The following is an 11,869-nucleotide window of genomic DNA, read 5'->3' as shown; positions in this document are numbered from 1 at the left end:
CGATAAACATGGGTATACATATATCTACTTGGATGTCATTTATGGTCTAAAAGAGAGGACTTTTGATCATTAATGACGGTTTTTCCTAAAACAAATATTTCTCAGTACTTCCAAATCCTCTTACTTTTGATCTATTAATAGTAGGAAATGCATAAGGGAGAAGCAAAAGTTGAGCAATTATTTAACTGGTTTTTAGGAAAAGAAACAATATTATTACTTCTAATGAAGAATTTAAGATATTAAAGATGCTCAGCATTTCTTAAGGTCAAGGAACTGAAGAGGAAATTCAAGCCTTGAGTTGGAATACTTATGGATGCTTTGGCAGCATATTGAGTGATCCTTCAAGTATTGAGAAGATGGAGAGTATACAGAGTCATTATACCAAAAGGATTTAATGAAACAACATATGAGCAAGAGCCTGTGGTGATGAAGTTCAGACGGCTTTGAAAGAATTAGCTAAGAATAAGGCCCCAGGAATTGATGGTATACCAATTGACATATTTCAGCTAACAGATGCTGCGCTAGATGTGCTCACCAAGTAATGCCAAGAAATCTGGAGAACAACTACTTGGCCAATTGACTGGAAGAGATCTATATTTGTTCCCATTCCAAAGAAAGGTGGCCCCATGGAGTGGAAATTATCGAACAATATCATTAATATCACATGCAAGCAAGATTCTGCTGAAGATTATCCAAAAACAACTGGAACAGCACATCAACAGAGAACTGTCACAAGTGCTGGCTAGGTTTAGATGGGGTCCTGGTCCTAGAGATATTGTAGCTAATGTTAGATGGATCTTGGCTGAAAGCAAGGAGTACCAAAAGAGTGTCTATCTTTGTTTCATTTATTACACAAAGGCATTTGACTGTGTGGATCATAACAAACTGTGGCTAAGTCTGAGAATGGGAATCCCAGAACACTTGACTGTGCTAATGCGAAACCTATACCTGGACCAGGAGGCAGTCATCAGAACAGAGCAGGGAAACATTGCATGGTTCAAAATTGGGAAAGGTGTATGCCAGGGCTGCATCCTGTCTCCATACCTTTTCAATCTTGATGCAGAACAGATTATCTGGGATGCTGGGCTCTGTGAGGAGAAATGTGGCATCAGGATTGGAGGAACAATCATCAACAATCTGCATTATGCAGATGACACAACCCTGCTTGCCAAAACTGAATGGGACCTGATGCACTTGCTGTGGAAGGTCAGGGACTGCAGTCTTCAGTATGGATTGAGGCTCAATATCAAGAAAACAAAGACTCTCACCACTGAGCTGATTGGCAGCATCACAGTGGATGGGTGAAGAGATTGAGATTGTTCAGTTTTGGTTTGCTTGGCTCCACAGTCAACACTCCTAGCATCAGCAACCAGGAAATAAAAAGACACATTGCAATGGGAAATTCTGCGGTTAGAGACCTCTCTAAAGTACTGAGGTGCAATGATGTCAGGCTGGAGACTAAGGTGCACCTGATACATGCCATGCTCTTTTCAATCACTTGCTATGCATCAGAGAGCTGGACAATAACTATGGATGATAGAAGGAGAATTGATGCCTTTGAGCTGTGGTGTTAGAGAAGCGTCATGGACTGCTAGGAAAACGAAAAGGTTAGTCCTGGAGAGCGTGAAACCGGGCTGCTCCTTGGAGGCAAGGATTCTGAAACTTTGTCTGACATACTCTGGACATGTTGCAAGGAGGGACCAGTCCTTGGAGAGGAATGTCATGCTTGGGAGGGTGGAGGGACAGTGCAGGAGAGGAAGGCCCTCTATGAGGTGAACTGAGTCAGTGACTGGGGTAATGGGGGTAGGTGTGTCGGAGATTGGCATAGGATAGGGCAGAGTTTAGGGCTGTTTTACATAGTGTCATTATGAGTCACAGATGACTTGGGCACATTGCTCCAACTGGATTTGAACTTGATAACCATTAGGTTATCAAGTCACAGTGCCACCAGAGTTCCTTAGGCATAGGAACACCCACTGCCATTGAGTTGGTCCCCACTTGTCATGGCTCCCCACTGGTTTTTTTTTTAAATTATTTTGTTGTGTGTGTGTGTGCGTGCGTGTGTGTACCGTCAAATCGGATCTGACTGGTACAGGAGGAGATTGTCCCTCCTTTTCCCGGCAGAGCATCTGGTGGATTTGAACCATACGCCTCTGGGATTGCAGTGCAGCTTCTTGCCACTAGACCACCAGAGCTCCCCACCCACTGGGTTTTCAAGGCTGTGAATCTTTATAGGAAGGGCTGCCCAGTCTGCCCACAGAGCAGCTGATGGATGTGAACAGCTGACCTTTTGGTTAGCAGCTTGATACTTTAGACGCTGTACCACCAGAGGTGTAGTGACCCTATCTTCTGAGTGGCCTTAGAGATGATGGGGCAGCAGACCTGGGTGTCCACAGGAGCAATCTGAATGAGGCCAGCTCAGTTCCTGCTTAGCTTTCAGGAATTTAGTTTGTTATTGACAAGACTCCCTACTAGACATGGCAGAAATTATACTCCTACCTTGTTGGCTAGTATTCTCTAGCCTTCTCTTGAATGTTGGGTACTTGAGTCTTTACATGCGTTATCCCTATATCCCTTGTTGCAGCTATGCATCTTAGACCCATTGTACAAATGGGAAGACCAAGGCTTACCCCAAGCCACAATCAAGGTCTAAGTCAGGCCCTGGCATGTCACATTATTTGCACTCTGCCTACCATTCTAAGCTCGGAGTAAGGGCACTTCCATTGTAGAGTACCAATTCTAGGGGACATTACATCTCCCCCCCCCAAAAGAACCCCAACAAACCCCAGGCGTAGTAGGTTTGCTTTCTACTGTAATTTAATTTCCACAAATGATTTTCCAGTACAGAAAGGTATTTAAAGTACATGTATCTGTGAAAAGACTAGGGTGGGATGAGTTGACAAAAATACCCACAACTGAGAAGTACTTTGAAGTGTGATTCTGTGAAATAAGGCAAGTCTTAAAAATGTTTATAAATACATTCAACAAAAGGGGAAGTTGGGTGTTCAGAACTGCATGTAGCAGTGGATCTTTTTGAGCTTTTGAGAGTGCTGAGTGGGAGAATGGGAAAGGGTGGGTGTGCCTGCATTTTCATAAATCTCTTCTCACACCTCTTCTTGTTCTTTGAACCTTTTCAGAGTCCACTGTCTCTTGGACAGACTTCAGAACAGTAGTAGCTGTGACCAGAGTTCACTGTACTCAGTGTTAGCTAGTGAGCTAGTTCCCTCCCTTGCTCTCCGCTCTGTAGCTGCGCCCAGGTGACAGTGTGAGCAGAGCCCTCTCCGCAGGAAATTTGCTTTACTTGGGTCCTCGGTTTCTTTCACGTAGCATATCCTCTCAGTACATCCTGGAAGAAGTGCAGCCGTATCGCTCCTTAGAACGGATGATGAGCCCCCCGTCACATGCTTTGGGCATAGTTAGGAGGGGCCAGTCCCGGGAGCAAGGCATGCTTGGAAAAGTAGAAAGTCAGAAAAAAAAAAAAGAGGCAGACCCTCGAGAGGCAGTGCTGGGCTCACAGCAGAGATTGTGAGGATGGCAGGATTGGGCAGGGCCTGGTTCTGTTGGACGTAGGCTCTGTATGAGATGGAGCCAAGTCTTAGGACACAGCACCTAACAACAGCCTGTTGTTCTTAAGACTACCCTTAGGCTGTAACTGGGCAAGTTCAGAGTTTTCATTACAAGGAGTTTTCCTATACAGTACTTTGGAAGAAAATGAAAGTTATTTTGGAGAATTGAGCTTTTATTTATGGTCTTGAAACACTTAGGTTTAATGGGGAAATGCAAAGCTTTGGAGGCCAAATTCTAGGGTGTGGCTTGAGGTTCTGGATCACTCAGCCCAGGAAAACAGTGATAGGAATCCTTGGACGTTTAATGATTGCTGACTGTGGCAGATGGAGAATCGCTGCCTTTTGGAGTAGAGCGCTTAATTTAATAAAGTACTGGGAAAAGGGGTAATTCTACTGGAGGCATCAAGTCAGATGACTACGATTTTGGACAGGGAATCCCAGACAGGCCCAGTTTGAGTAAAAAGCGTAGTGGTAAGAAAATAGAGGAAATGGTGAGGGCACTGTGTTGTCTTGTGACTGAATGCCAGAACCTGGGAGGAATGGGCAGAGGAAAGGCTGGGCCTAGTGAACAGCTCTGAACACTGAACTGAGAGCTCGGACTTGAATGCACATGCGTGTTTATTTTTAATTCAGTGCATCTGGTACAGGCCATGGTCCTTGCAATCAATTGTTATGCATCAGAGAGCTGGACAATGACCAGGGAGGATAGAAGGAGAATTGATGCTTTTGAGCTTTGGTGTTGGAGAAGAGTATTGAGAGTACCATGGACTGTTAAGAAAACAGATTCATCCTGGAGAGGGTTAAACTGGGCTGCTCCTTGGAGGCAAGGATTCTGAGGCTCCGTCTAACATACTTTGGACATGTTGTAAGGAGGGACCGGTCCTTGGAGAAGGACATCATGCTTGGGAGGGTGGAGGGCAGGCGCAGGAGGGAAGACCCTCTGGGAGCTGGATTGATTTGGTGACTTGGGGCAATCGGGATGAGTGTGTTGGACACAATGAGATTGGCACAGGACAGAGCAGAGTTTAGGGCTATTGTACATAGGGTCACTATGAGTCACAAGTGACTTGACAGCACGAAACAACTACTTACCCACCTTGGCTTTTTACCTCTTTGTTATTCTAGTTCACCAAACTCATTCCTGCCCCAGCGCCACCCACTGTGCTAATTGGAATCATTTGTGTGTAGTATCCTTTTCCTAGATACGGTTCTCATTTTTTCTCCTAAAGGTTTGTCACATAGTTAAAGCAAATCCTCCTTTGATCTCTCTTTTAAAAATACTTTGGCTGTCTCTATCGTGGTCAATGTTCATCTTGTTTTTATTTTCTTCCTAACACTTGTGCAGTCATTTCCCATCTTTTGTCTATACAGTCATTTTCCATCTTTTGTCTATGTAAGATCAAATGGGAAGCAGGAAGAACTCTGTTATTGGGTAGGACTTGTAGTTTTTGGTCCAAAGATGGACTCCCTGAGGGAGAGAATTCAAGATCTAAGTGAAAAATGGACGCAGTAAGTAGTTGTTTACCGTTTTGTCTTTTTCATGCTTGAAAGAATGGCATTAGGAGCATCTTGGGGGTTGTTTACTTGCTGTAGGGTTATCTGATAAGGTTTAAGAATGGGATTTGGAAGTACCCCGAATAGAAATGAGTAGTCAAAAAACTCAAAAGGCTTAGGAACAACAGTGATGACTTAGCTGATAATGAAAAGCACAAATCTGAAGCTAGCTAGCTTATCAGTTTACTTACTACTTGGACATTTTCTTGTGCTGGGTCTGATACTTGTTGATGCCTTTGTACATCTTGAAGCCTCTGTACTGGGTAGTGGAAGCCTTTATAGGGCATATTGTGCATGGCTTTGTCTAAATTAGAGCAAGTGCTCTTTCTTCTGAATTAGAGCAGCCCCATGCCAGAGCACACAGCATAGTGTTGGGAGGAATTTCAGCTATATCATAAACAGTGGTTCAGAACATAACCATGAACAAGACAAGGTCCTTACCCTCCTACACATGAGGGTCTCTAGGAGGAAACAGATGAGTAAAGTTAGTGATTGCAGTTAGAGCAGTTTAATGGCTTCACAGGCTTTAAATAAAGGCTTAGCTCCAAAGAATAGAAGTAGTAGGGATGAAGTAACCTGGACTAAACTTTCAGAGGATCAAAAGCAGAACTCGTCTACCTGGGAGTCTTATCATACTTGGAAAGGTGGAGGGATGGCGAAGGAGTGAAAGACCCTCAGTCAGGTGGACAGTGAGAGCAGCAAGATTCAACTATGTCCCAGATTGTGAGGATGCCAAAGCATAGAACAGAATTTAGATCTGTTGTCCATAGGATTGCTGTGAGTTGTACATGACTCAATGGGACCTAACATAAACAACAGAAGCAGGATTGGCCTTCCACTTCTGAAATTGAAATATAATAGTAAATCAGAAATATTTATTAATAACTATTAATGACTTAGTAGTCATTATGAAACACTTGCTGAAGATCAAACACTGCAGCCTTCAATATGAATTGCACCTCAGTGTCAAACCAAAAATTCTCACCACTGATTATAGGCAGTATCACTGTAGATGGAGAAAGATTGTGGATACAAGTCACTGACAGTTTCAATCAGTACACTTGGTACCAGCAGCGAGGATATCAGAAGTATTGTACTGGGAAAAGCCTGTAATCAGGGACCTATTACTGAGGAGCAGTTTTAAGATTAGTTTGAGGACTAAGGTGTGCCTGACTCAGGCCATGCTCTTTTCATTCCCTTTCTATGTATCTGAGAGCTGGATGAGGAATAAGTATGGCAGAAATAATGCCTTCAAGTTGTGTTGTTGGAGTACTGATTAGCCCATGAACTGCCAAGACTAAACATATATAAGGTGCAGCCAGAGTACTCCTAGGAGGTAAGGATGGCAAAACTTTGCCTCCCATATTTTGGGCATGTTGCTAGGAAGGACATAGCAAAGGAGAAGACTCTCAACCCTAGGTTGATGCAGTGACTGCAGCAGTATGACTGCTTGAGTATGTCAGATTGTGAGGATGGCACATGTTCAGATCTGTTCATAGGGTCGCTTTGAGCTGTACTTGACTCAGAGGCACTTAACAGTTGTAGTATGTGGAAACCCTTTCAAAAGTATACTTTGATGTTTATCTATGTACAGGAATAGCGTCTGCAAGGCAGGGATTAAGACTAATTCTGATCTCACCTGGCATTTTTGGGGAGTGAAAATGAGCAGGCGCTTTCAAGCTCCGGCAAGAAGGGATAGTTTTGGTAGGTGAACTAAGGTAGCAATGCTAGGGAGGAAAGAGAATTAGTGAGAAATAAGTTAGCACACTAGTAGTAGAAGTGGAAAGAACCTGAGTTTGGTTCATAAACATCAGAACGCCACATTTTCTTCATCTACTCTAAACTCTGTCACTGTCCTCTGAAAACTTACCCAGCCATTTAATAATCTGGTGAGCTGCACTGTCCATTTCTGTTGGTTCAAATCTGATGCTCCTTCAAAGACAGGCAGTCTTCTGTTGTTGCAGTTTACATTCTTAAACTCTGGAGGATTGTTTTGAATAACATCATCTCTGAGCCTAGAGTTCTGTTATTAGAGATGCTAGTGAGCTCTTAAATTTCCCCAAGCCTGTTTTCCTGTCTGCAAAGTAGTCCTAATACTCAAACTAAGGTGGTGTTTTTTTTTCTTCTTTTTTTTTAAGAAGAGAAAACTGTGAAAAATCTTCCTAGTCTTCTTCCAACATTATTTCCCCGATACTTTGATGTTGGGCAACTGCTATACTGTTCGAAGATTTTTTTACCTCAACTTCCTCACTGGCTTCTGTTGACAGAGCAGTTAATAAGGTATTAAAATTCTTTGATAAGAGATGGGACTTCTCTAAGTAGACCAGAAAATAGAAAGTTGGCTTAGGTAAACTTTTGGCTCTCACTGCACTGTGGTTAAGGTATTCAGCTGCTGATTGAACTGGCAGCTTTAATCTATTGAGTCAGTTTATTTGAAAGACTTACCACCTCATTTATCAAGGTCAGTTATATAAGCTTCAGGTGAAAAGTTGGAATCAAATCCATGACAGTGGGTATGGTTTGGTTTATGCATTCATACTCTTAACTTCTGGTAGCCTAGTGGTAAGAAGCTGCACTGTAATGCCAGACAGTTCAAATCCAGGAAGTTGGGTATTCTCCCATGCAGATTTTTTTAAAACAAAATTTTTATTTATGAAGTTCATATACATTGTTTTTCACACCAGACCTTTCCAATTTCAGATGATACCAGAACAGTCTGGCCTGTTAGGTGCTATCAAGTGACTGATAGTCACCCTACAGAGAGCTGAACCTGCTCTATCCTGTGCCATCCTATGATCTCTGACACACTAGAGCCCACTGCTGCAGTCACCATGTCAATCCATCTCAGGGGTCTTTTCTCTCCTTAACTGATGCTTTAAGAGCATGATACCCCCTTTCAATTAAAAATAGTCCAGAGTATGAGAGATAAAGCATCATCGACTGGCTGCACTTCCTCCAAGAAACATCTGTTCTTTTGGCAGTCCATAGGATATTCAGTACTGGACTTGAGAAGACCTTGGCCTTAGTCAGGCACACCTGTCTTCAAATTGTCATCCTTGCTGTTCAGGATTTTAGGGAGGCCCTTAGTCAGGCACACCTGTCTTCAAATTGTCATCCTTGCTGTTCAGGATTTTAGGTAGGCCTTTGACAGTGAGTGGACTTACCCAATGCAATAATACATCTCCTGACTGCCAGTACCAAAGGTGCTGATTGTTGATCTAAGCTGATTGTTCATCTTGAAATCACTGACCTTTTCTCTGTTTATCATGTTGACTGTTCATGTTGAGATGTGTACAACCATACACCAAACACTAGTTCTTGATCATGGTTGGTAGGGAACTACCTGTGTAAAGGTATGTGGTGCTTTGCAGACGGAGATGGGTGGCTGAAGTTCATCTATGAGTTGGTTCTGAGTTGGCAACAAAGTACTTAAATTCTGGCCAAAAGATCTGCTTTTAAATTTTATTAGGACAATATTATATGTTAAATAGGTGCAAGATCTTTTCATTGCCCAGCTTTATCAAGTCTGGTTCCTCATACCATCCATCAAGGCTCTGGTGTAAGTTCAACTAAGCCCTACCTTTTTCTTCCCTGCTCAGACTGTTCTGCTTTTATTCATAAAGGTTTCTGAGGGCGTGTTATTTCAGAAGTGGTCAACCAGTCCTGTTCTTAATCTGGAAGTTTAGACTTGTTACCAGGAGGTGTCAGTCCTTTGAGAAAGCCATCAGGCTCGGAAAAGTAGAGGACCACAGAAAAAGAGGGAGTCCTTCAACAAGATAGACTGACACAGTGGGCTTGGGCCAACTTTTGGCACAAGATCATAGGATCACTAAGAGACATTTGACTTGATGGCATCCAACAAGATTCTTGCTGAGGGCATTGGTTATGTTACTACCCCCACCCCTCGCCATTTTGTGTAAACCTGCTGTCCCTTTGCCTCATTTCTTCATTCTTACCCCCCCCCTTGGCAGGCATTGTATTGTTATAAAAACACCATTGATACAAGTCATGGCTCAGAATTATTTCTTCTTTCAGGATCGTATCATCAATTTAGTTGTTGGCAGCTTAACATCCTTATTGATCCTAGTAAGTATCTTTATGTTCCCCCTACACTCAGTGCTTTGAAAACTTCACTACTGTGATTCAAGTAACTGTAATAAAAAAGGCAGAACCACCTAAAATCAAAGCCAGTCTTAAAAGAGATCAGCAACATATTTATCACTTAAATCTCACCTGCGTCAGTGTAGTAAAAGAGCAGAAGCCAAACAAATTGTTTTCAAATAAATTGGCCACATTATTTGCCAGCTGGCACATTCCAGCCTTTATTTCTGCTAATGTTTTAATTCTGTTCCTGAAGAACATTTATTATCCTGTGGCAACTATACATTTTTATCTTTTTTTTTTTTTGCAACTATACATTCTAAAATGTATAAATGTTCCATTCCCTCCTGGACAGACAATACAGCTGGAAGCTACTAGCACAATAAAAAATTCCTACAGCCTGAGACTCAGATTTAAGTGGCACATTTTCTTTAACCTGTTAACTTGTTAAGGTAGACACAGAAAATGATCTTTGTCACTGAAGAAGTAGATTATTTTCAGATTAGTCTTATTGCTGTTATGTTTATCTTTAAATGAAGGAAAACCAAAATAATTATTTAGAATTTGTAAAAATGTCTGCGTAAATTAACACTGTTAAATTAACATTGTACTTTAAGTTTTTTTCCCCCTAGTATTACACTGCCTAGACTTCAGTTAAACCAAGTCTTAGAATAAAGGCTTTACATAATTTCTTTCCATACAGGTAACATTGATCAGTGCTTTTGTTTTCCCTCAACTACCTCCGAAGCCACTGAATATATTTTTTGCTGTCTGCATCTCTTTGAGTAGTATTACTGCCTGCATACTTGTAAGTACCATTTAAAATTTTAATAGACTATTTTTGAAGGCTTAAGGTTGCATGTGTACAGGATACATTCCAGACCTGGATTTACACTAAAAAAGTGTGTGGAATGCATGTGCAAATTTTTGAAAAAAATCTGTTGTTTCCTTGGCAATCCTTTTTACAGTTTTAACAGTGACCAAAGATTTAACCATAATTAGGCCTAATTCAGGAGATAATGTACAGGCCTAGTACACCTTGGGAAATGGTCTTAGAAGACAGCAGATGGGCTGTATTGCAAAATTTGATAGTTTGTATCTCCTAGGAAGCCTAAAGCAATGGTTCAGTTTTAATTACTGTAAAAATCTTTTTGATGGTGGTTGATTCTCAGATGGGTATTTGCCCAATGTTGGTAGTTAACAAAAAAAACAAAAACAAAACCTTAGTATTTACCATGAAATAAATACATACCATAATTAAATTTGTCAATTCCCTAATTTTCTAAATGACCATGACTTGGTCCATTTCCTCTTGGGAGCCTTAGGGCAGAAGAAAGATGTTCTCTGTTATAGGGAGTTAAACTTGTAACCATAACATAAGCTTTATATGTGTTGGCAACATCCACTAGGTTTACTCTGAGGTTCCCTGACTACATGCCATTAATGTAGAAAATACTTATCAGCAAAATAATATTTGTTGTAATGCAAGGATACTATCTATATTTGAGGCAATGGGGGTAGGAGTGTCATGTCACGAAACTGGCTTAGAACAGGACAGGCTTCAGCGTTGTGCAGAGATCTATGAGTCACAAGCAACAAAACTGAACATAACAATAACATACTTTAAATTTGTCCAGAAGGGGACAAACTGAGAAACTAGGATTTTTGAGTATATTCATGGACATAGGAATCGGTATTGATAAAAGAATTAAATTCTAAGGGGAGCTCTGGTGGCCTAGTGGTAAGGAGCTGCAACTACAATCCCAGAGGCGCACGGTTCGAATCCACCGGATGCTCTGCAGGGGAAGGAGGGACCATCTCCTCCTGTACCAGTAAGATCTGATTTGACGGTACACTCACACAAAAAATAATAAAATTTTTAAAAAAAAGAATTAAATTCTAGTTACATTAATACAGAATATAAAATAATTAAGCCTCCAAAGACCAGGTTGTGGTGCATAGTGACTACCCACTGTATCATTTAACCTGCTCGGCTAAGCTGACACAAACCCATCACATCCACTAGGTTTACTCGTAGCTGGCGTCTGAGGTTCCCTGACTACATGCCATTAATGTAGAAAATACTTATCAGCAAAATAATATTTGTTGTAATGCAAAGTTAGTAGCATTTAACATTTTAATAGCAGTGGCTATACTGAACTTTTCTTCTTTTTTTAGATCTACTGGTATCGGCAAGGAGACTTGGAACCGAAATTCAGAAATTTAATTTACTATATCTTATTTTCCATCATCATGTTATGTATATGTGCAAACCTGTACTTCCATGATGTGGGAAAGTGAGGCTCTCAAGGACAAAAACTTACCAGGACTCTGCAAAGCTGTTTTATTAGGACTATGAATAGAGCTGGAAAATGTATACTGAAGAATCTCCTGTAGGAGTCTGGTACATGATTTTCATGTTAAATAAATTAAATTCCCTTTTGCAGGGGAGACATGTCATATAGATCACTTTTTCTTTAGGAAGCTTAAACATTCCAACTCCAAGTTCAAACAGCACAAGTAATTTTCACTTTTCAAAGAAATTTTTTATAATGTTAATTGCATGGCGAATAGGCTATGTAACAACCAAAATCTTAATTTTAAGACAAATACTCTTTATTTCTGTTAAACTGAATATACAATTATTG

At 41.1% G+C, this 11,869-nt stretch overlaps 1 protein-coding gene across 1 annotated transcript in view; it reads left to right on the top strand.

The window, feature by feature from the left end:
* The window catches only part of TMEM243 (transmembrane protein 243, mitochondrial), a 26,197-nt gene extending 14,675 nt beyond the window's left edge, over positions 1–11,522 (top strand). Inside the window, exons 2-4 of the mRNA XM_006891442.1 lie at positions 9,156–9,206; positions 9,925–10,029; positions 11,400–11,522. Coding sequence (XP_006891504.1) covers positions 9,156–9,206; positions 9,925–10,029; positions 11,400–11,522 — 279 coding nt within the window. The remainder of the gene's footprint in view (positions 1–9,155; positions 9,207–9,924; positions 10,030–11,399) is intronic.
* Positions 11,523–11,869: the final 347 nt, after the last annotated feature.

The sequence above is a fragment of the Elephantulus edwardii genome, unplaced genomic scaffold (genome assembly GCF_000299155.1).
Source record: "Elephantulus edwardii isolate Elephantulus edwardi_28Jun2011 unplaced genomic scaffold, EleEdw1.0 scaffold00098, whole genome shotgun sequence".
NCBI lineage: Eukaryota > Metazoa > Chordata > Mammalia > Macroscelidea > Macroscelididae > Elephantulus > Elephantulus edwardii.
Note: the sequence above shows the minus strand (reverse complement) of the source record. Positions and strands in the feature narration are given on the sequence as shown.